Source organism: Molossus molossus, unplaced genomic scaffold (assembly GCF_014108415.1).
Source record: "Molossus molossus isolate mMolMol1 unplaced genomic scaffold, mMolMol1.p scaffold_m16_p_1, whole genome shotgun sequence".
In the NCBI taxonomy this organism is placed as follows: Eukaryota; Metazoa; Chordata; class Mammalia; order Chiroptera; family Molossidae; genus Molossus; species Molossus molossus.
The window spans coordinates 121,567,615-121,593,169 of NW_023425344.1; the positions used below are offsets into that span (position 1 = coordinate 121,567,615).

Consider the following 25,555-nt stretch of genomic DNA (forward strand, 5'->3'; position numbering starts at 1 on the left):
CTGAAGATAAAAATGGAAAAGTATCCTCGAGTGAGGAATTTTTAAAAAGATATTTTCTTTATAGATTTTAGAGAGAGAGGAAGGGAAAGGGAGAGAGAGATAGAAACATCAATGAGAGAGAACATTGACTGGCCGCCTCCTGCATGCCCCCCACTGGGGATTGGGCTCACACCCGAGCATGTGCCCTGACCAGGAATTGAACCAGCGACCTCTTGGTGCATGAGTTGATGCTCAACCACAGAGCCACACTGGCCGGGCTCGTGTGAGAAATTAAAAAAAAAAAAAAAAACTGCTGCAGAAAGTCATGCCACGCAACAACAGAACCAGTTACTGCATGCAATGAGTGGTGTGATCACATGCTAATAATTCACCCACCATTGTTTACAAGCAGTGACTCTTAGATTTAAATATGTAGACTATAGTTGTAGATGTGTAATATTTATGTTGGCGAAATTACTACAGTGTTTTCCAACATATGGCCTAGTCACTAAATTTTGTTAAAAATAACAGTGAAGCACTGGCTGGTTTGGCTCAATGGTTTAAGCGTTGGCCAGAGGAATGAACAATCATGGGTTCGATTCCCAGTCAAGGGCACATACCTGGGTTGCATGTTTGAATCCCCAACCCCGAGTCAGGGTCATATGTGAGGCAACTAATTAATGTTTCTCTCTCTCTCTCTCCCCTTCCCTCCCTTCCTCTCTATCTAAAAATCAATGGAAAAATATCCTCAGGTGAGGATTACCAAAAAAAACCAAAAAAACCCAACAGTTAATTAATGACAACAACAAAAAAATAACCTGTTAATTTAATTATAAGCTAATCTTGGTTAAAAATATTCTTAACCAGTTGTATATTTTCACATATGACATAAGGACTGGAAATTTTGTCCATTAAATCGGAAGTCTGTTAAATCAAAGTCCACAAAATCAAGAGCATATTGTTTAATTTGGCAACACTGGACCTCCAGCTGCATTTATTTATTTATTTTTTTTTCATCCTCACCTGAGGACATTTTTCCATTTTTTGTTCAGGTAGAGTGGGAGGGAGAGAGAGGAAGGGAGAGAGAGAGAGAAACATCGATGTGAAAGGGACACATCGAGTGGCTGCCACCCGCACGACCAACCAGGGCCGGGGACAAACTGCAACCGAGGTACATGCCCTTAGCGGGAACCGAACCCGTGTCTCTCCGGACCGCAGGCCGACGCTCTAACCGCTGAGCCAAACCGGCCAGGGCCCTCCAGCTGCATCTGAAGTTGCACCTTTCTTTCCTCTACCCTACCAGTGAGGACAAACCAGTGAATGGATTTGGGTGAGGGCCTTCCTAGGAGAAGTCACATTGAGAAGCCAGGTTCCGATTCCCAAGAGGCCTCCTTTGTGTGTTAGGGATTACTATCCTATTTATAGTTGAGACACCTGAGGCTCAGAGTAGTGGAGTGACTTGCCCAATTCACCAAGGCAAGTCTGTTCGGGCCCAAACCCTGAGCTTTGAACATTCCCCCGTGTGTTGCCTCCATAAACACTAAGGTCGGGGGCTTCTGGAGCAAAAGAACCTCCTCTCTTACTTCACCCTCCTTACTTTCCTAACTCCAAGCGCAGTTTGTCCCCAGATAGTTCTAAATGATTTCTAGCCTTTCCAAAAGTATTATCCTTGAAGAAGCAAGATTTGTCATCCAAGCACATACATGTCTTCTTCAGCTCACATATACTCAAAACTGTCACACCTTCAAACACCCTGTGTCTCACAGGCATCTCACACTCACACCCACCCACCCTCATTCACAGAAAGGACATAGCTCTTTAGGGTACTATGGTAGGAGTGACTGAGACACTTAGGCCCTGCACTTCAGTGACTTTGTCAAAAAGATGTCAATGCTAGCGCCCTGCTGACAAAACCTCTGCCCACTATAGACCGACCATTGCCAGTTTGGGAATATTTAGGTAAGGGTCATCTAAGGCTTGCTTCCCACCCCCAATCCAAAGCACCCTACAGGTTCAAGAGCAGGCTCAAGCTATTGTTCAGAATCCCAGTTTAGTCACTTCCTGGCCGGATGTCTTGGACAGGTCATTTATTTATCTTTTTGATTTTCTTATCTGTAAACTAAGACTAAGAATACCTACTGCATGGGGGCTAAGCAAAATAAACCAGAGAAAGACAAGTATCACATGATCTCACTTATATGTGGAATCTAGTAAACAAAATAAACTGATGAATAAAATAGAAACAGAGGCATGGAAACATGAATCAGACTGATGAATCTCAGAGGGAAGAGGGGATTAACTAAAGAATTTATATGCATATATGCATGGCCCATGGACACAGACAACAATATGGTGACAGTCGGGCGAGGAGGGAACAGGGAGAAGGAAGGTAGGGGGGGTGGAAATGGGAGACATCTGTAATATTCACAACAATAAAGATAAAAATAAAATGAAGTTATGCTATAGGTAATCTCTGAGCTCAGGTCACCAATCCCCACCCCCTAAGAAAAATAAAATAAAGAATACCTACTGTAGTGGGCTGTGAGATTGAAAACAAAGTATGCCCAGCATTTGTCAAGAGTTCTCAGAATTTTTTTCCCTTAATCTCATCGCCACTCCCTCTCCTCCAGGCTATTCAAATGCAAAGTCTGAGAGGAGGCCAGGATAGGCCTCAAGAACCCAACAATCCCACTTGTAAAGAAATTCCATTTCTCTGGAAACCCATTGGTTTATGCTGTGCATATTCCATAGTTCTGATTTCTGGGTGGCTTTGGAGGCTTGGAATATTTTAGTGGATGTCAAGAGTGTCCGGCCAGTGTGGCTCAGTGGTTGAGTGTTGACCCATGCACTAAGAGGTCGCTGGTTTGATTCCCGGTCAGGACACATGCCCAGGTTGTGGGCCTGATCCCCAGTAAAGAGCAGGCCAATCGATGTTCTCTGTCATAGATGTTTATATCTCTCCCTCTCACTTACTCTCTCTCTAAAATCAGTAAGGGGGTGGGGGTGGGGGGAGACTGCTAGGTACTGCCCTAAAATGTCTTCCCCCTCATTGAGCATTAATTTACCTGTCTGGATCACTTCCAGACCAAATCTAGAAATAGATAAAACAGTATGTTCCCCAGGTTATCTTTGTTTTCAAAGTATTTTCTTTTGTGTGTTTGTTATCTTTTTTTAAAACAGCAGATTCCTTTGTTCAAATGAAATCTTAATCAGAGGCCTAATATATAAGAAGGAAAGGTGGGCCTTGCTTTGGCTGAAGCAGTGACAGCTCAAGCACTGCTGTCTCAATTCCTTCACCTCCCATTCAGGCCTCCTCCCTGTCAGCACCCCTCCCAACCTCACTGTTCACCAGTCTGTGAGAACTTGGCCTGGCCTTATCCTTGGTCACCTCTATTAATCAAAATCTTTCACAGGCTTTTCTTCATCCTCCCTTAAGTGTTGGTGGCTTCCAAGGGTCTCCTCTCTTCTTGCCCTCCTCATTCTTCTGTTCTCACCCACTTCCAAGGACCCTAGCTTCTATCTAAACTTAGTCCCCAATTGACATCTCCAGCCCAGTGTATCTGCCTTGAACATCAGACTCCATACATTCACTGGCTATAGAACAAATATTCACTAAAGGTCAAGGAAGTAAAACGGAGACCCTACAGATTAAGCTGGCTGACCTAGGCTCAGCTGTGCATCTGGTAAGTCATGAAGTTTGGACAACCACATTAGCTTAGAGAAGTAGCCAGGTTCAGATGTGGAGGAGTAGAAGGAAGTGAACCTGGAGTGGGGAAGGGGCACTGTGCACCCTGACCATCTTCTCCTACATCTCACTTTCTTGCCTTCCTACTTTCATCTTCATCTCAGTCCTAACAACTATCCTAAATTGTTGAAAAGAAATCACTGTTCCCAGTCAACTATATCCACATTGGTCTTACCAGAAAAAATATGGGTGTATAACATTGCAGCATGTAGATTTAGCTTAAACAAAAGGATTTTATGAAAGCTGTGGTGATAGGTGAAAAGAAATTAAAACACTGCAGCAAATTTTTATTTTTATTTTTTGGTATGTGCCCCTAGTGGAAACCGAACCCAGGACTCTCTGGTCCACAGGCCGATGTTCCAACCAGTGAGCCAAACTGGCCAGGGCTGCAGCAAATTTTCTGAGTGCTAAATTTCTACCTGTGAAGACGACACATTCTTTTCTGTGGTTAAGAGCAATGTAGTTGAAAACACTTAATATTCACCACTATTTTGTGATTGTAACTATGGGGCAGATAACCTCCCAAGAAAAAATCTGGTTCCCAAGCTCATGGGAGCTTTAGTTCCTGACCTTGGTGAGCTAACAGTAGTAAGTGGGTAATGACCAAGACCTGAGACAAATCTATGACTTTGGCTGAGAGCTCTGGATCCTTAGTTGGTTCATTCCTTGACTCTGAGTCACTCTGTCTGCCCCATATGGAGCAGCATGAAAGCCTTAAAGGCTATGCATTGGTCTATGAATTATAGGGAGACTTGACCTGTTTTCCAAGTTGGGGGCCAAGTGGGTAGAAAACTGAGGTAATATAGGGAAGTGGAAGCTGACCCACCCAGAGGTGGTCCTGATAGTTCCTCTGCAGAACTTCACACTTTCCAACAAAGAACTAGACCCTTTGAATTGGAGGGCCTGTAGTAGGATCATCTAATGCAACCCCTTATTTTACCAAAGGAAGCTAGGATTTGGCTTGGTTTGAGTGGTAAGACCTCAAAATTACCAAAGAGCTCAGTCAGTCTAGGAAAGCTTTTCTATCTGGCCCATCTCCCTCCAGATCTGATTTGTGAGTTTCCATTATATATGTTTGGTTGTTCCTAGAGAGGGGATGCCTCTAAGGGCAAGAGTCCCATCTTCCTCAAGCGACAATGCTAAAATAGTGCCATTCTGTCATTTACTTGCAAATGAAATGGCAACATAAAGATTGACAATGGTGGGTCTCCTAGGCTGAGGACATTAGGAAAACCTTCACTTCAGGAGTCCCATCCTAGCTGAGAGGGGTGGGCAGGATGAAGGGACCAATGCTAGAGGGAGTATAAGTTAGGTGAAAAAAATAGCAATCAAATTAAAAGTAGAAGACTGAGTCTGACCACGATGCTGTCTCCCCTGAACACTTTTTAATCTTATGTTCTCAACTATACAATACAGCATTTGATTGTGGGTTCTCTTGCTTTGTTCACCAAATCTCCTGCGTGGAAAACCTTGCCTTTCTGAACAGATTTGGCCTTCTTTGCTGTCTTCCCCTTTCTTCACCTCCTTTAAAACCTAAAACAGGTAGGTTCACACTGTATTGATTATCTTCCCAATAGTAAAACTAAAAGTAAATAATGGCAATGGTGCTATTGATCCCCGTTTTCAGATTTAGAAGACATCAATTTGCTATCCTTCCTCAAAGTCAGGGACACAGACAAAGACAGTGCTTGCTCATTCTTCAATCATTTAATCCCGTATTGGGCAGAATCCAGGAATCTGAATCTCTTTTTTTAACCTTTTTTCTTTTTTAATTTTTTTTTTTTGTCTTTATTGATTTTAGAGCAAGAGGAAGGAAGGGAATGGGAGAAACAGAGAGAGAAACATCGATGAGAGAGAACCATCGATTGCCACCTCCTGCATGTCCCCCATTGGAGATTGGGCCCATAACCTGGGCATGTGCCCTGCCCAGGAATCGAACTGGCAACCTCTTGGGTCACCATGCTGGCCGGGCATGGAATCTGAATCTTTATGAAGCTCTTGCAAGTGATAACCTTGCTAACTCTCAGACATGTAAGAAGGAGCTCATGCATAATTTGTGAATTTAAAGAGCAATGGTTTACAGCCCCTTCAAATAAATATGACAGTTCGACTCTACCTCCTCCAGATCTTTTATCATTTAGTCCTATTTCCTGCACATTTCACCAAACCCCTACCCTCTCTGATCTCCCAGATTTCAGGTATCTCTGTTCACCTCTTATGCCTGCTTGCCCCCAAGAGAATAGAGGATCATCCTGGGAAAGGAATGGTTTAATCATTTTCTCTACTCTTCAGCTCTTAAGTCAGAAACTCAAGAATAATTTGTTGGCAGATCAGGAGATGCATCCTTATAGAGAATCTAATTTAAGAGTTAACAGTAACATCAGGTACTTTGGAATCAGATGGTCCAGGTTCTTAGTGGCAAATTAATTTTCCTGTGCTTCAGCATTTTTCGTCTGTCAATAACCTACCTCAAAAGGTTGTTTTGAGGGTGAATGAAATAATACCTAGAAAGCACTTTATTTATTTATCCTCACCGGAGGAAATTTTTGCATTTATCTTCGGATAGAGTGAGTGGGAGACAGAGAGAAACATCAATGTGAGAGAGACATATCGAGTGGTTGCCACCCACACAACCCCAACTGGGGCAGGGGACAAACCCAAGGTACATGCCCTTAGCAGGAATCGAACCCGGGACTCTGGTCCGCAGCTGACATTCTAACTGCTGAGCCAAACCGGCCAGGGCTTTAGGAAGCACTTTAAACAATACCTGGACAGTCAAGCACCCACTAAATGTCAACTGCTGCCACTTTTAAGAATACCTCAGCCCAGCCAGTGTGACTCAGTAGACTGAGTATTGTCCCATGGTCTAACAGGTCCCTGTTCAATTCCCGGTCAGGGCACAGTAGGGGGTATGCAGGAGTCAGCTGATCGATGTTTCTCTCACACATCAATGTTTCTATCTCCCTAAAAATAATCAATTACAAAAAGAAAAAAGAGTGTGTGGTTCGCCTGGCCGGTGTGGCTCAGTGGTTGAGGTTCGACCCATGCACCAAGAGGTCGCCGGTTCGATTCCCGGTCAGGGCACATGCCCAGGTTGTGGGCCAAATCCCCAGTGGGGGGCATGCAGAAGGTGGCTAATCAATAGTCTCTCTCATCGATGTTTTTCTCTCTCTCTCTCCCTGTCCCTTCTTCTCTCTCTAAAATCAATAAAGAAAACAAAAACAACACCTCAATATTTTCACACACTCTGGGCCAGAACTGTCCCAACTGGGCAGGCTGTCAATAGGGAGTAGCTATATGGCATGGGGAATGGTCCTATGTGGATAAAGCTTCTGGTTCCATTCTAAGAAAGAGATGTAAATGATTCAAGATCTTCCCACAAACACCAGTGTACCCATAAGCATGGAGTATCCCTGTGAGAATGACTCCTTTGGTACTCTGCAAACCTGAAGACCCTATATAAGGAGGTCCTATTTGGGAGAATCAGTCACCAACTCCTGTCATCCTTCTAGTCTACTACATGCAACATGACCTCAAGATCAATTACCTGAAATTTTAAGAACTATTTATGCTCTGAAAGAGAACTAAAAAAACCATGTATTTCAATAGACAAAATACTATCTCGATCTTTGAAAAACAGCCATGTAGTGAAGAGGCCAAAGACTTTGTAAGCAGGCCAACTTCAGCTCAGGTCTAGAGCAAATCACTTAAATCCTCTGGACCTTACCTTCCTCATCTATATAGAAATAGAATGGAGGGAGAATACTCTCTCATTGGATTATTGTAAGGTTTGAATGAAGTAATAGGGGGGAGCACCAACCATAGAGATTGGCACACCACAAGCACTCAACTGGTGCTAAGACCAAGGCCTACGAGCAAGGTAGATGGTTTTCTGACCTGAACATCTCAGATACTATGTACGGCCTTGAATCCCTCCCTACCTCCCTATTCTTCCCAGACCAGCTCTTAGACAGCCCCACCCTCCTCACCTTCCCAGCCCCACACTGCTACTAAATTTATGAAGCTAAAAGGGTTTGATCATGTCAGGATATTTATATGTAAATACAAAACTATCAGTGTAAGATATTGAATATGAACATTTACAATTATTTTCTGAATCTGACTCAGTCCATTGACATTAAATACAAAATGAAAGGATTGTAAAATAAGAACATATACATTCAAGAGCTTATTACAGTATAAAATCATTGAGGTCTGATCAGCTACCAACCTCATCTGTGATGGGGGAAGCTTTAGGGGTTCTTGGGATTTTCTTGGGAATGTAGAGCAGTGGGGACTCGATTCCACCCCTGGCACATCAGGCTGGGTAGGCTGGGAGCAGACGGGGACAGGTTGAGAGAATGGGAGGGAAATAATAACTGCAGAGGACTGCCTCACCCAGCCAGGAGTTAAGATTTTTACTGACAAAGAACCAACCAGCTTGAGCTCCAGGGTCTGGCAGGCTACTAGGCAGAAAGAGATGGGCACAGGGCCAAGCTGCATAAGGAAAGGAACATTCTGGCAAAAGAAAAAGGAGTCCCTCACTCATTCTCACAGGGAAAGATTCTCCTAGTAGTTTCCTTTCTCATAGCTGGGCTCTTTCTCTTTCCTTCAAGACACTGTACCGATTGCTTTTGGCTCTGGCTGCTCAGTGAGTTCGTTTCTACTCTCAGGCTCCAATCCTCAAGAGATAGGATGAAGAAAGAGAATCACAGTGGAGGTCTATTACCAAAATCAGTGAAGTAAATGGAGGAAAATCATTAGGTAAGGACAATCCATGCTGAATTAAACCAGTGTCACCACAAACCAGTATTGTTGGCTCCAAAAGGTAGCAACCTAGAGAGAGTTAAGTCATTATATAAGGATGAAGGCCTGTGGCAGGACATGGAGAGTAGATGTGCCTGTGTCCTCTTCCACCACTCTGTGGTCTAACAACAGGTAACATGATCCCCAAACCCTGCTAGTCCAGGATAAACAGTAAGATACGAGAAGCAATGAGTCCTGAATTACAACATGGAGCCCCAGGAACTTCTACAAAGGAGTAACTGTATGTATATGTATTTATAGAATACCACCATATTGTCACATATAATATATATTATATACACACATACATAGGAACCCTACACATAAGTGTACATACACACATACACACGGAATAACAGAAAAGACTAGAATATACGCTCTAGGTATAAACGTGCTTGGCACTCAGGACGTTCTCTAGAACATATAACTTGGTCAAGCTTTCTGGGAAGAAAGGGGAATGCTCACCAAACCTCCCCATCAAATCCTAGCAAAGGGAAGGAATGGAAAAGAGATCTCCAGAAGGAGAAGGCATTGGGAAAGGCATTGGGGGAGAGAGTTTCCTTTCCCACTTACCTTGCTTGGAGCCCCTGGCAAAAATCAATAACCACAATTTGGTTTTAATAAGGCACAGTTCAATGGCAGGTGCTAGGAATTAAGAACATATTGCTGCTGGCCCTTTCTAGTAACAATTTCACATCTACCTAGCCAAAGGGAAAGAAAGGCTGCCTTGCATGTACCGGGAGACACAAGAAAGAGGTTGGTCCATAGCTTCAGTTGGCAGATGGCAACCTATAGGCTCAGCAGTGTCCAGGGTAGTTTGAGGAAGAAGGCTGGCTAGCAAGTAGGAAACTCATGAGACAGTTACTGACCCTCCATCGCCAGGAGGTTGTGGCTGGATGGCACCATGCCCTCCCTTTCTGCAAATTCCAGGATTGCCTTGTAGCAAAAATAGTACTGCTCAGGGGTCTGGATGCTGAAGGCCCTCTGGGTCCTCATTCGGGACACCGTCTGGAACACATTAAGGGTACCAAGCTCCTCCAGCTGTGCCAGGCAGATGTCCAGTGAGCAGAAGGTACCTGAAGGAAGAAAAGAAGTGGTCATACCAATAACCCAGACAGGACTGGATGACTGAATTTAAAGGCAAGGGGCCTCAGGCCTGAAAGGGGTTGAGGAGAAGGGTACAGTGAGTAATGGCGGCCAGAGAAATGAGAAGGCCTCTTATCTTTCAGCACGTATATAGAGATAATAGGAAGATTAGGTGGAAAATTGACAATCCTAAACAGAACAACAGCACTCCCATATCTGAACCCTCATTTTCAGACTACAATTTCTCCAGAGAAATAACACAAACCTATTCTTCCTGGACTCCTCCCAATGGGATCTCTGAACAGAAATGCCAGTAGTCCCTGCAATGCCATCTCCTTAAGCTAAAGTTGCTAATTGGATCCAGAATGGAGAAATGGAACAAGGTGGGACCTCCCAGGGAGGGAGATGGGAAGGGAGCAACAGCCCAGCTGAGCTTGGAGGTAGACCAGGTATGACCACTTCTCTGGGACACCCAGGCAAGTGATGGGGTCAGAAGATGATCATGTCAATGGGATGTATAAAGCATCAACCCTCAGAGGACTTGGCTTGTGAAGAGAATATTCTGGACATACACTAAGCAATAGAGATACCGAAACGGACATTAAAGAAGAATTTTTTCATGGCAATTCACCACCAATGGACCAAATTCTCTCAATCCGGCAACAAAGAGCTTGGTTATTCCTCCCCCACCCTTACTGCCTCCAGAGGTTCCTGAGAGCTGTGTCAGGTGCATTATTACCTGTCCTGCCAATGCCTGCACTGCAGTGGACCACAATGGGTGGCTCAGGGCATTGCCCTTTGGAGTGTGCTGCCATGCTGCTGACAGCCAGCCTCTGCTGGCTCCTGACTGCTCTCAAGAAGTCAATGAGGGAAGCTGCTGAGGAGGGAACACCATAATCTGGCCAGCTCAGGAATTGAAAGTGAGTCACCTGGCGTTTCTGACGCTCCTTAGATAAAAAAAGAAGAAAAAGTTAGTGAGGTCACTTCTGCTAACCCTGACTACCTTTGGCTTTTCAACGTCTTCTTTTTTTTTTAATTAATTAATTTATTTATTTTTGTTACAGATGTTTTTCCTTTTCTCCCCACTGATTCCCCCCTCCCCCTCCCTCCCTGCCCTGTCCCCAGCTTTGTTGTCCATGTCCATTGTTCATGGATACATGCATATAAGTTCTGTGGTTTATCTGTCTCCCACCACCCCCTCTTCTGGGGATTGTCAGTCTGTACCCCCTTCCACGTCTCTGGGACTACCCCATTCCTCAGACTGTTATGTTCATTATATTCCACAAATAAGTGAGATCATATGATACTTGTCTTTCTCTGTTTGGCTTGTTTCACTTAGGATAATACTTTCCAGGTCCCTCCATGTCGTCTCAAAGGATAAGAGATCTTTCTTTCTTACAGCTGCATAGCACTCCATTGTGTATATGTACCACTGCTTTTTTATCCATTCATTCGTCTTCTGATGGACACTTGGACTGTTTCCAGATCTTAGCTATTGTAAATAGTGCTGCTACAAACATGGGGGTACATATATTCTTTCTGATTGGTGTTTCAGGCTTCTTAGGGTATATTCCCAGCAGTGGGATCACTGGGTCAAATGGAAGTTCAATTTTTAATTTTTTGAGGAAACACCGTATTGTTTTCCATAGTGGCTGCACCAGTCTGCATTCCCATCAGCAGTGTACTACAGTCTCCTTTTTTCCACACCCTCGCCAACATTTGTTGTTTAATGAGCTTTTCAATTTCTTGATGCCCTGGGATCCCTGCCACAAAGATTCCTGCCTACCACCCTCAACTTTCTCGATAACTGCTTCTCTCTACACCCAAAGGGAAGGATTAACATCTGGGAAGGGGAGAATTCCTGTTTATAGGATCCAGATTTCTTCTAACTTTCATTCCTAAATAATGCCACTGTTGTGTTAAGGTAATACAGTTATAAATAGGCTCTGAATTCTATATCCTGATCCTATTCCCAAAAAAATGGAGTAACTTATAAGGCTCCTGGAATCCTGACTATTCCCTTTGGAGAGTTTCTTTACATTAATGATTCTCCTTAGCTTAAAAAAATGTGAGAAAATAGAAACTTGGATTTACCTCTGTGTTATGAATTTCTAGCGTTGTTTTCTTATAATGGTTCATGTTCTCCACGCCTAGATTGGTCACTGTGAGGAAGCCAAATCGGATCCGAGAGTCTTTTTCTAAAGGCCAGTACTGGCCACACTTCCTCCTGCCGCCCTCCTCAAAGCTGAAGACACACAGAGCAAGGTAAGCCTTCTGTCCTTCCTCTCCATAGCACTCACCATACCCTCCCCAGGACCTGCTGTACTCCTAGTCAGCAGTGTCATCTCTTGCATTGTTTCTAACTCACACCCTTGCTTTTTGGCAGAAAAGGAAGAAAACCTTCATTCTAAACAGATGTAACAGCAAACATTTCTGTATGTACTCATTTAGCAGACATTTATTGAGCAACTACTATATCATTTGGCCCCTTTCCTCTGGGTACTCTTCATATATCTGGGATAAATACTGGGTGGACAAAGAAAAACAGTAGAGAAAATGTGGTGGGCCAGATTGAACCCTCTGCCTTGTATCTCAGCCACTGTTCATTTTCTTCCCCAATGAGGGTCCCGTAGATGATAGAGTAGAAAAGGCACAGCTCCTGGGATGCCAGCCTGAGGTTTGTGTAAAGGCCTGAAGTCCACCTCACTATACTTCACTGTCTCCAAAGTACTCCAAGGTGGTACTTCTTCCACAACATCCTCTCCAAATCAAAAGTGGTTACAACAGTGTCATGAGAAAGGGAAATAAGCTAATACTCTCATTAATTTTTTTCTCCTCATCTGAATGGGTTATAATTATCATAATGATAATGGTAATACAAAAGAAATAGTAATTCCTGAAGTTTTGTCTGATATGTAGCCCAAAATTTCAAAAATATTATTTTCGCCCAGCCAGTGTTACTCAGTGGTTGAGCGTCGACCTTGCACCAAGAGGTCGCCGGTTCGATTCCCGGTCAGGACACATGCCCAGGTTATGGGCCCAATCCCCAGTGGGGGGCATAAAAGAGGTGACCAATCAATGTTCTCTCTCATCGATGCTTCCATCTCTCTCTACCTCTCCCTTCCTTTCTCTCTAAAATCAATAAAGGGGAAAAAAATTTTTTTTTTAATTTTTTTTCAGCCCTGGTCGGTTTGGCTCACCATTTGGAGCGTTCGTTGGCCTGTAGACCAGAGTCCTGAGTTCGGTTTCCGCTAGGGGCACATACCAAAAAAAAAACAACTAAATTTTTTTTTCTTTAAGAGCTTCCTGCCTAAATGAGCAGAAAATGGTCAAAGTAGCAGTGAAAGGGAGAGCAAAGGGGAACTGGTAATTCAGAAGCCAGGAATACAGCTGCCCTTAGGAAGTACAGACCAGATTAAAAGTGAACTGTCCCATGTTTCCTAATACTTCCTTTTTTGGATAAGCCAGGACCTCAGAATAGGCTGTAACTGGCACAGGGTCACTAGAGCCATGGATTAAAGCTTTGACAATTTAGATCTATCAATCTCCACCATACCCTGGCTGAGTTAACTTTGAGTCAGCTAAAAAAAAGCTATGACATCTCAAACTCTTAACCATGGCTTTTGTAATCTTCACTGTGTCTAAGAGCTAAATTCCTCTTTTGACTCACCCATGCTTGGAGTGAGGGTAGAAACAGAGCAATGGGAAGAAAAGGGATGAACTCACCGAGTGGTCATGACAATCACCAAGACTTTTTGCTCCCAAACCATGAGCCAGAAATCACGATATGTGTTCTCCAAAGGGCCTGAAGTGAAAGGAGACGACAAGGTACATGACTCTGAAGCACTTCTTTTCCTACCTAGGCTCTTCTATGTTCTTCCCAACTATTAACTCCAAAATACATACACTGGCTCCCTGCTCTTCTCACTACATGCCTGCTATTCAAGGTGGACCCTTGGAACCCCAGCACCAGCATAGTATGGGACCATGTTAGAAATCACAACTGCATGTTAACAAGGTCCGCAGGTGAAACTTTAGGTAGGTTACAGTCTGAGAAGCACTGTTACAGACTCCCTCAGGGCCTTATTACCAGGGCTTCAGCTGTCATATCCAGACTGACAGTATCAACTGTGTACAAGTCTCCAGTTGTTTTCATCTCATCTAAGCCTTATAATCAATCACCAGTTGCCTACTGAACTGTTCCCCTTCCATGTCTCATTATCTCCTCAGACCCAACATATTTGCAATTCAGCTTCCTCCTTCAAAACTAGCTTTCCCTCTCACTTTCCCATCTTTGTTAACAGTACTGGCATTCTTTAATCACTCAGTCTTAAAAGTTAGAATCAACTCTGACCCATTTTGTCTTTTTTAAAAATTAAAAAATATATAATATTCATTTTAGAGAGAGAGAGTAAAAAAACCCCATCAATTTGTTGTGCCACTTGTTTATGCATTCATTGGTTTATTCTCGTATACACCCTAATCAGGGATCAAACCCGCAACCTTGGTATATCAAGATCAACTGAGCTACCTGGTCAGGGCCTTTACCCATTTTTTTTTATCTACCAAGTCCTTGAGATTTGGGGCCTTTGTTTTTTTTGTTTGTTTGTTTTGTTTTTGGTGGTATGTGCCCCTAGCGAGAACCGAAACCAGGAGTCTCTGGTCTGCAGGCCGACGCTCAACCGCTGAGCCAAACCGGCCAGGGGATTTTGGGCCTTTGAATTGTTTTAGTTTTTGTCCTTTTGTCCCCATTATGATCTTCCTGCTCAATTTCGCTGCTATGAGAAGCAATCACATCATCTTTTATGTGAGTTACTGTACTCCCATCTTGGTTTACTTTTCTGAACAGGACTCTCTTCCAATCTATTCTAGATATCCCTGCCAGTTAATTCTTTCTAAAAAATTGCTTTGTCACAATACAGACACATTATGCTCACTTCTGCCACTATTCCTTTGCTCAAGCAGTCTCTGTCACCTCCAAGGCTATTCACATTCTACCCATTTTCAAGTGCTGCCTCTTCATTGAAGCCTTCTCTGACCACCACGCTCCTGTAGGGCTTCCTCCCCTCTCAGATCTTGATGGCACAGCTGGATCAAAACAGCTTAACCATTTAATGTATATGGTCTTACATTAGTCATTTTACTTTGTGAGAATTAATATCTCAGCAAACATGGTGCTGCAGCAAGGGCCACGTCATCAAGTTCTCCTGTGTTACAACCTGCACAGGATGGGCACTCAGCAGGAACTTTAAAGATACTTGTGAGCCAACAACTCCTTTTCAATCAAAGGAGGAACAACTCAGGATAGTTCCTTGTACTTTTCCTCCTCTGGTTTCAGGGAAGCAGGGAAGCACCAAGGGTTGATTTTGTCCTAGAAGTTCGCTGATTTCACTACCATTTTTGCTAAAACCTTTTTAGCAAGCACCAACATTTATTATGACACCAGAATTTCCTCTTTGCAGAAGTGGACACTGCCAAAAGCATGTCAGGATTCGAACACAAGCTAAATGTCTAACAAAAGAGGATTAAATTATCGCATACCCTAATTTATTTATTTATTTTGTTAATCCTTTTGTTGTCATTATTGTTAATCCCCACCTGAGGATATTTTTTTTCATTGATTTTTAGAGAGAGTGGAAGGGAGGGAGGGTGGGAGGGAAAGATAGCGAGACACAGAGAGAGAGAAACATTGACATAAGAGAGACACATCAAGTGGTTGCCTCCTGCATATGTCCCCAATGGGGCCAGAAATCGAACCTGCAAACCAAGTACATGCCCTTGACTAGGAAGTGAACCCACGACCCTTTGGTCCAAGGACTAATGCTTTAACTACTGAGCAACACCGGACAGATCCCCACACCTCTAATTTAAACAGTCCATAAGGTGATATTATAGGATCTGTATTTTTTGTTCTGGAAAGGTATGCACAAAATACCATCAAGTGAAAAAAGAGATCATGTAGAGAAAGCTCATTTTGTTGGATGTTTTATATGTCTGTACATATTTATATGCATAGAAAAAGGTTTAAAAGGAGATGCTGCAAAATGTTAACATTATCTCTGGGTCTCAGGGTCATGAGTGATTTTCATCTTCATTTTCTAAATTTGCTGTAACAGATATGCATTACCATAATAAACATATTAAGGAGATAATAAGAATACTTTTGTCCCATCTCTGACTCCCAGCTTATCCACATCCCACTACCCTGCACTACAGCAGCTCTCAGATACCTGACTTTCCATATTCAAACCACTGCCAAATTGGAATTACCTATCATAACAGCTGGTAACCCAGATAACACTCAAACTCAGGCCAGGCAGAGAAGGTTATAATTTCCTCAAAAAAAAAGTTGAACTCCTCAGATTAGACACTTTTTAAAAAAACTTTTTTTTTTTTTTTTTTATCCTCACCCGAGGATATTTTTCCATTTTTTGTACAGATAGAGTGGGAGGGAGAGAGAGGAAAGGAGAGAGAGAGAAACATCGATGTGAAGGGACACATCGAGTGGCTGCCACCCGCACGACCAACCAGGGCCGGGGACAAACTGCAACCGAAGTACGTGCCCTTAGCGGGAACCGAACCCGGGTCTCTCTGGACCGCAGGCCGACGCTCTAACCGCTGAGCCAAACTGGCCAGGGCCAAAAAAACTTATCTTCATTGTTTTTTTTTGTTTTTTGTTTTTTTTTTATCCTCACCCAAGGACATTTTTGCATTTATCTCAGATAGAGAGGGAGGGAGAGAGAGGAGGGGAGAGAGATAGAGAGAGAGAGAGAGAGAGAGAGAGAGAGAGAGAGAGAAACATTGACGTGAGAGAGACACATCGAGTGGCTGCCACCCACACGACCCCAACCGGGGCCGGGGACAAACTGCAACCGAGGTACATGCCCTTAGCGGGAACTGAACCCGGGACTCTCTGGTCTGCAGGCCGACGTTCTAACCGCTGAGCCAAACCGGCCAGGGCTCTTTATTGTTGAATGTATTATACATGTCCCTCCTTTTTTCCCCCCTTCTCCCCACTCCCACCCCCCTCCTTGCCATCCCCACCCTATTGTCTGTGTCTATTGGTTATGCCTATATTGGTTTCTCTCTTCCCACCTCACCTCCCCCCTTCCCTTTGAGGTTCATCAGTCTGACCACCAATTTGTACTTCTTAATCCCTTCACCTTTTTCACCCCACCTCCCTCCCATCTGGCAACCAACAAAAAGTTCTCTGTATTTATGAGTCTGTTTCTGTTCTGCTTATTTTTGTTTGTAGATTCAATTGTTGATAGATATGTATTTATTGCCATTTTATTGTTCATATTTTTTATCTTCTTCTTCAAGACCCATCAACATTTCATATAATACTGGTTTGGTGGTGATGAACTCCTTTAGCTTATTCTTCTCTGGGAAACTCTTTATATGGCCATCGATTCTAAATGACAGCTTTGCAGGATAGAGTAATCTTAGTTGTAGGTCCTTGCTCTTCATCACTTTAAATATTTCTTGCCATTCCCTTCTGGCCTGCAAAGTTTCTTTTGAGAAATCTGCTGACAGCCTTATGGGAACTCCATTGTAGATAACTAACTGCTTTTCTCCTGCTGCTTTAAATATTCTCTCTTTGTCTTTAATCTTTTGCATTTTTTTTTATCCTCACCCGAGGACATCTTTGCAAGTATCTTCAGATAGAGCAGGAGGGAGTGAGGGAGAAAGAAAGAGAGAGACACATCGATGTGAAAGAGACACATTGAGTGGTTACCACCCACATGACCCCAACCGAGGCCGGGGACAAACTGCAACTGAGGTACGTGCCCATAGCGGGAACCAAACCCAGGACTCTCTGGTCCACGGGCCGACGCTCTAACCGCTGAGCCAAACCGGCCAGGACTAACCTTTTGCATTTTGATGATGATGTGTCTTGGTGTAGACCTCTTTGGGTTCATCTTGTTTGGAACTCTCCGTGCTTCCTGGACTTGTATGTCTGTTTCCTTCACCAACTTAGGGAAGTTTTCTGTCATTATTTTTCAAATAGGTTTTCAATTTCTTGCCCTCTCTCTTCTCCTTCTGGCACTCCCATGATGTGAATGTTGGTACACTTGAAGTTGTCACAGAGGCTCCTTATACTATCCTCATTTTTTTTGGATTTGTTTTCTTTTTGCTGTTCTGATTGGGTGTTTTCTGCTTCCTTAAATTCCAAATCAATGGTTTGCTTCTTGACTTCACTTACTCTAGTATTGACTCCCTGTAAATTATTCTTTTTTTTTTTTGGTACGTGCCCCTAGTGGGAACCGAACCTGGGACTCTCTGGTTGACAGGCCAACACTCCAACCACTGAACCAAACCGGCCAGGGCCATTGAACATCTTTTATAAGCAGTGTTTTGAACTCTGCATCTGTTAGATTGCTTATCTCCATTTCATTAAGTTCTTTTCCTGGATTTTTGTTCTGTGCTTTCATTTGAGACATGTTTCTTTGTCTCCTCATTTTGGCTACCTACCTGAGTTTGTTTCTATGTATTAGATAGAGTTGCTATGTCTCCTGGGCTTCCTGGGGTGGCCTGTTGTAGTAGGTGTCCTATAGGGTTCAGTGGCACAGCCTTCCTGGTCACCTAGCTGGGCCCTTGAGGTACACCCCTGTGTGGACTTCACACCCTTCTGTTGTCATTGAATCTTGATTGCAGTCTTGGTGTGGCTTCTTCTTTAATTGCATAATTGAAGGACTTCCACTCAGCTCAATTTCAGGCGGTTCTGAAGGATGGTTGTTTTGTAGTTTAGTTGTAATTTTGATGTGGTTGTGGGAGGAAGTGAGTACCGTGTTTACCTACACTGCCATCTTGACTGGAAGTCCCCAGATTAGACTCTTTAACAGATTTTTCTGAAGAAATAAAGTCACCAGTTTATGCTGACATGGGTAAAACAATCCATTGACTTGGCTTGCTAGGACTTTTGAACCAAACAGACATACCTTCAAATCCTGGTTCTGCCATTTACTAGCTGTGTGATACAAAGTCACGTAAGCTTTTTGGGCTTTAGTTTGTTCATGGATTAGCAAACCTTCCTTGCAAAGTCTCTATAATAATTAGATGAAGATTATGTACCTGATATATAATATGTACTCTCAATAGATAAAATATATTATTACCAAAAATATTATGATGATTAAAAATCAGAACAGTATAAATATAGCCAAGAAAGTAAGCCAGGCAAATCAAATAATCCTTCTCCACATCATAGGGCCCCCATCTTCCGGTGCTAACACCATCTAAAGGTGATTGGTGTTTGACTCAAGAAACAATTTGTCCTATATTCCTGGAGGAGTTTCTTCTCCTGGACAGGGCCTACAGAGCCAGCCTAAAAGACCTAATCCTTAAAACAATTAGCAATGCTGAGCAACACCACTGCCTTCTAAACCTGGAGAAAAGAGCATTCTGAGGCCCCCTAAAGCCAATCCTTACCCTCTTTTTGCCCAACCATGACAATACCATTCTCCTCAACAAAGGCCCCACTCTCTTAGGCAGATCACATCATATCCTATATCTGCCAAAAATCTACCCTGAGAGTTCTCTTGTTTCTTCTTAGGGTATTGAAAGGACTACTTTTGGAGGGAGTCATCCCTCCTAGGGTAAAAAAATAAACCTGTGACCATAAGACCAATTAACAATGTATCAAGAATCCAAAGGCCCTTTTCCCTTTTGTTCTCCCTCAACTTTAATTTTGAAAAATTTGAAACTGCCAAAAAATTGGAAGAATAGTACTGTACTCATATATTCTTTAGTTCAAAAGCTATCATTTTTAGCTACTCTTTTGTAATATTTGCTTTTCTCTATACACTTCTTGATTATCTGTGGGAGATCATTTCCAAGACCCCTAGTGGATGCCTAAAACTAGAGTACCAAATCCTATATACATATATGTATGTTTTTTCCCTATACATACATATGATACATTTTTTTTTTTTTAATCCTAACTGGAAGATATTTTTTCCATTGATTTTTAGAGAGAATGGAGGGACAGAGGGGGGACGGGGAAGGAAGAGAGAGAGAGAGAAACATCGATGTGTGAGAGAGAAACATCGATTGGTTGCCTCCTGCATCACCCCATTTGGGGCTGGGGATCAAAGCTACAACCCAAGTATATGCCCTTGACCAGGAACTGAACCCGCGACCCTTTGATGCAGGTGGCAACACTCTAACCACTGAGCAACAGTGCCCACTGCCATATGAAACATAATTTATAAATTAGGTACAATAAGAGATTAACAACAATAGCTAATTTTAATAATATACTGTAACAAAAGATATGAATATGGTCTCTGTCTCAAAATACCTTATTGTATGCTATTCACCCTTTTCTTGTGATGAAGTGAGATGACACAACCCCTATGAGATGAAATAAGATGAGGTGAATGACTTAGGCATTGTGACATAGCGACAGGCTACTTAAGTAAAGGTGACTTGAATATAAGCACTGTGGTACTGTGACAGTCAATATAATAACTGGGATGGTTACTAAGTGACTAACAGGCAGGTAGCATATACAGTATGGATACACTGCACAAAGGGTAGATTCACATCCCAGGTGGGACAGAGCAGGACAGTGCTAGATTTCATCATGCTTCTCATAATGTCATGCAACTTAAAACTTATAAATTATTTCTAGAACTTTCCATTTAATATTTTTGGGCTGAAACTTACTTTCAAATAGTTCAATAAAACAGAAAATATGACCCTGCCAGTGTGGCTCAGTGGATTGAGCGTCGTCCCATGGACTGAGAGGTCCTGGTTTAATTCCCGGTCAGGGCACATGCCCGGGTTGTAGGCCCCATCCCTGATGGAGGGCGTGCAGGAGGCAGTCGATCTATGTTTCTCTCTCACATCGATGTTTCTCTCTTTCTCTCTTCCTCTCTCTCTAACACAGCAATAAAAACATATTTTAAAAAACAGCCCTGGCCAATTTGGCTCAGCGGTTGGAGCGTCGGCCTGCAGTACAGAGAGACACAGGTTCAGTTCCCGCTAAGGGCACATACCTTGGTTGCAGTTTGTCCCCGGCCCTGGTTGGTCGTGTGGGTGGCAGCCACTCAATGTGTCCCTTCACATCGATGTTTCTCTCTCTCTCTCCCTCCCGCTCTATCTGAACAAAAAATGGAAAAATGTCCTCGGGTGAGGATAAAAAAAAAAAAAGTATCTAATACATAGTCTCCAATTGTCCCAATAGTAATCCTTAACAGTTTTATCTTCTAAACACAAGTTTCGATCATGGATCACATATTACCTTTAGTTATCATATCTCTTTATTAGTCTCCTTTAATCTGGAACAATTTTCTAAACATTTTGTTTTTCTAACTTGTTTTGGGGGGGGGGGGGCATTAACGTTGAAAAATCTAAGCCAGTTTTCTTATTGTATGCCCCAGAATCTGGACTTGTCTGCTTCGTTTCTCATGATTAGATTCAGACTTAAAAATTGGCAACGTACATCATAGGTCATATACAGAACAGTTCTCACTGTATCACAACAGCAGGCATATAATATCTGTTTGTCCATTATTAGTACTACAAAATTTGATCACTTGGTTAAGGAAGTACCCACTAGATCTTTTGCTGCCCATGTTCTGCAATGGTCAAAGGGTCTTAAGCCCATATGGGGGCTTATTTTGTCCTCCTGTTTTGTGATTTCTTTCCACCCTCTTATAAGGCAAACTGATATTCTCCTTGGGATGGCAAAGATCAGGTCAGAAGGAATACTGGGCATGCAATAGCGTTTATAAAAACTCCGTATGAAATCTTCTTAGAGCCCAGTACTTCACTGTCAGAAGACTGCTGTGATACTCTATGAAAGTAAAGGAATCAGCAAAGCTTCTCAGGACATCAACACCCATTCATAGATTGGACTAAATTTCTGGGAAGTTCCACGGCCACTCCTGGCCTCCTGGCCATAAAGAGCATCTAACTAGACAATGAGTTCTTTTGATGCCCCATCCCTTTGGGTTGGCAATACTAAGACACAATCCAAAAACCTGTACTAGTGTTACATGTTGAAATCTCCAATTTATCTCTATAAAGTGAGTTTTCAGGTACATCTGATATAGAAACTCTATACCTCTCATCTGCCTTCCTTAATAACCCCTAATCTTTGTGAAAGGCCAAGATCTAGTGGCCACAACATCACATCAAGTAACCATTTCCTTTAAAAATTATGCTATCACCGCCCTGGCCAGTTTGGCTTAGCAGTTAGAGCGTCGGTCCACAGACTGATTAGTCATGGGCTTGATTCTGGTCAAGGACATATACCTTGGTTGTGGTTCATTCCCAGCCCTGGTTGCGGTCATGTAGGAGGCAACCAGTCAATGTGTCTCTCTCACATCAATGTTTCTCTCTCTCTCCCTCCAACTCAATCTGGACAAAAATGGAAAAATGTCCTCATGTGAGGATTTAAAACAAAAAATTATGCTGTCATCAGTGCAAAGAATCACAGGTAGATGACTCAAAACCAACTTGTGAGGGGCAGACTAACTTACCTTGTGTACCAATGTAAGCATTCTTCTGTTTGTAGCCATCCATGAAACTGGCATTGATGTAATCTGTCTAATGATAAAAGGGAAACATCATTGCAGCTGTGTGGAATGCACCATTTGGGTGGGAAAATATTGTACTACTAGGTAAATAAAACCCAGAGTGTGGATTATTCTTGTCAGTTAAAAAAAAAAAAAAGAGAGAGAGAGAGGAGCAAAAAGGCCAATTCAATTCAAAACCTCACTTCTACAAATGTTGCTGGAACAACTGGATATCCACATGCAGAAAAAAAAAATTTATCAGGCTGAACCCTCCCTCACACCACACACAAAAACTAACTCAAAATTAAACACAGACTTAATGTTAAGAGTTAAAACTATAAAACTCTTAGAAAAATATATAGAATTAAATCTTTTTGAGATTCGTTTAGGCATGGCCTTCCTAGATATGACACCAAAAACACAAGCAACAAAACAAAAAAACAGATAAATTCAACTGCATTAAAATTGAAAGCTTTTCTGATTCAAATTATACCATCAAGAAAGTGAATAAACAATCCACAGAATGTATATATTCGATAAGAGATTTATCTAGAATATATAAAGAACTATTACAACTCAATAGTAAAAAGACAACCCAATATTATTTTTTTAGTTGTTTTTTTTTAATCCTCACCCGAGGACATTTTTCCCTTTTTTGTTCAGATAGAGTGGGAGGGAGAGAGAAAGAGAGAGAGAGAAAGAAACATCGACGTGAAAGAGACACATCGAGTGGCTGCCACCCGCACAACCAACCAGGGCCAGGGACAAACTGCAACCAAGGTACATGCCCTTAGTGGAACCGAACTCGGGTCTCTCCGGACTACAGGCCGATGCTCTAACCGCTGAGCCAAACTGGCCAGGGCTATTTTTTTAGTTTTTTAAAAATTTATTTTAGAGTGAGCTCTGGCCGGTTTGGCTCAGCATTTAAAGCATTGGCCAGAGGACCAAAGGGTCTAGGTTCAATTTCAGTCAAGTACCTGGGTTGCAGGTTCAATCCCTGGCCCTAGTCAAGGTCGTGTGGGAGGCAACCAATCAATGTGTCTCTCTCACATAAATGTTTCTCTCTCTCTTCCTCCTCCCTCCCATTCTCTCTAAATATCAATGGAAAAATATCCTCAGGTGAGGATTAGCATAAATAAATAAAATTTTTAAAAAACTGATTTTAGAGCAGGAGGAAAGGAGAGAAAGAGAAAGAGAGAAAGATCAATGTGAGAGAGACACATCAATCAGTTGCCTCCTGCACATGCCCCATCCAGGAACTGAATCCGAGAACTTCCAGTGCACAGGACGATACTCCAACCAACCCAGCCACACTGGCCAGGGCAAAGACAACCCAATTTTTAAACGGGTAAAATAACTATTTCTCCAAAGAAGAGGTACAAGTTAAAATCAGTGAGATACCATTTCACAACCACTAGTCTGGCTACAGGTAAGGCACAGATAACAAATGTTGGCAAAGCTGTGGAGAAACTGAAACTTTCATTAATTGCTAATAATGATGTAAAATGTCGTAGTAACTTTGGAAAAGAGTCTGGCAGTTCCTCAAAATGTTAAACACAGTTAATGTGATCCAACAAATTCTATTTAGGAAAATAGAGTTTCTTTCTCAGGTGATAAAAATGTTCTAAAGTTGATTGTGGTGTTGGCTGCACAACACTGCAAATACATTTCTTAAAACACCATTGAATTATACACATTAAATGGGTAAAATTGTATGGTATGTCGGTTATATATCAATAAAGCTATTATTTACAAAAAAAAAAAGGAATCCATTAAGATTTGCAGGACCACAGCTCAGAACCAAAAGGGAGGCAAGCCAGGCAAACTGAGCAGGACAACCCTTCAATGCTGCCACACATAAAAGGCAAAGTGTGAGTGAAAAAGGAAGAAAGCTATACCTCATACCTAGGACCATCAACAGCACAGGCCAAATACCCAGGCTCTACTGCTACCTGAATATTCAATAGAAACTATGACTAACAGCTTTATAATTCCAAGAACAAATTTGGTGAACAATTTACCTAAATCCTCCATTTATTATGGAAATAAAGCCTCTGCCAAAGTTTATAGTAATGAGAGGGATTATAACTCAAGTGATGATCTTCAGACTAACTACAGGGTAATGACAATAGTCTTCTGGTACACTGGGATTAACTCATTCCTTCACAAATTTACTGAATGTCTGGTGTGTACCAGGCACTATTTTAAGTACTTAAGACAGAGCACTCAACAAGACAGATAAATACAAATATCTCTGACTCCAGAGCCCCAACTTTGCCATTATATTCTGCTTGTTCACAGTATATACTATGACAATCTCAATAATACTGATGAATTTGCCCTCCATCAGCCAAGGCTCTTAACTAATGCTCCTGCAAGAAAACCTTCTGTAAGGGTCCTAGACAGTAATTTAGTTTATACTTGAAACATTAGGATCAAAAGGGAATGAAACCTAGGGTCCTGATCCATGCATACACCACATACAAGGCAATGATTTTCCAAAAACTTATTCCCTAGAAAAAGGAAAGGAGGTATAACAATTCCATATAATGTATGTCATGTTAAAGCTAACAGCACTATTTAAACTCCTTTACTTTGAACCTCAATCAATGCTGGGGCTTATTTATGTATATATAAGTCACCAGACAAAACTGGTATAACAGAAAGAAAAATGTAATACCTTTTTGGTCACTGACCTCAAAAATTGTAAGTGTCAGATGTTGCTGTAAACAAGTTATATTAAGTAGGATTTAAAAAAGGAATAAGTAGCCCTGGCCAGTTTGGCTCAGCAGTTAGAGCATCGGCCCTCGGATCCAGGGGTCTCAGGTTCGATTACCGGGCACATACCTGGGTTGCAGGATCTATCCCCGGACCCTAGTTGGGGTCCTGCATGGGGGCAGTGGACTGATGTGTCTCTCTCACATTAATGTTTTTGTGTGTCTGTCTGTCTCTCTCTCCCTCCTTTCCTCCGTCCCTTCCATTCTATTTAGAAATCAATTGAAAAATATCCTCAGGTAAGGACTAACAAAGAAAAAGATTAAGATGCCCTGGACGGTTTGGTTCAGCAATTAGGACGTTGGCCCTTAGGTCCATGGGTTCAATCCCCAGTCTAAAGTACATACCTGGGTTGCAGGTTCAATCCCCAACCTAGTCAGGCCATGTGTTCTCTCACACTGATGTTTCTTTCTCTCTCTTCCTCCCTTCCTTCCTTTACTCTATCTAGAAATCAGTGGAAAAAGCATCCTTGGACGAAGATTAACAAAAAAAGAGTATCATTGCTTGCAATGCAGTTTCAAAAAAAAAAAAAGAATAGGTAAATCATTATGCTATAGATGATACATGAGGTACAAGATGAATGAAAAAAAAAAACTGTGCTAATGTTATGCTAATAGATATTTCTGGTTTAGAATAA

General features: G+C 42.2%; 1 protein-coding gene across 2 annotated transcripts in view; it reads right to left on the bottom strand.

The window, feature by feature from the left end:
• Positions 1-7,754: 7,754 nt before the first annotated feature.
• The window catches only part of PTPN9 (protein tyrosine phosphatase non-receptor type 9), a 132,763-nt gene continuing 114,962 nt past the window's right edge, over positions 7,755-25,555 (bottom strand). For both annotated transcript variants that reach the window (XM_036272716.1, XM_036272722.1), the window contains exons 9-13: positions 22,108-22,174; positions 13,343-13,421; positions 11,711-11,861; positions 10,356-10,563; positions 7,755-9,606 (exon numbers count right to left, since the gene is read on the bottom strand). In XM_036272716.1, coding sequence (XP_036128609.1) covers positions 9,392-9,606; positions 10,356-10,563; positions 11,711-11,861; positions 13,343-13,421; positions 22,108-22,174 — 720 coding nt within the window. In that variant the 3' untranslated portion in view covers positions 7,755-9,391. The remainder of the gene's footprint in view (positions 9,607-10,355; positions 10,564-11,710; positions 11,862-13,342; positions 13,422-22,107; positions 22,175-25,555) is intronic.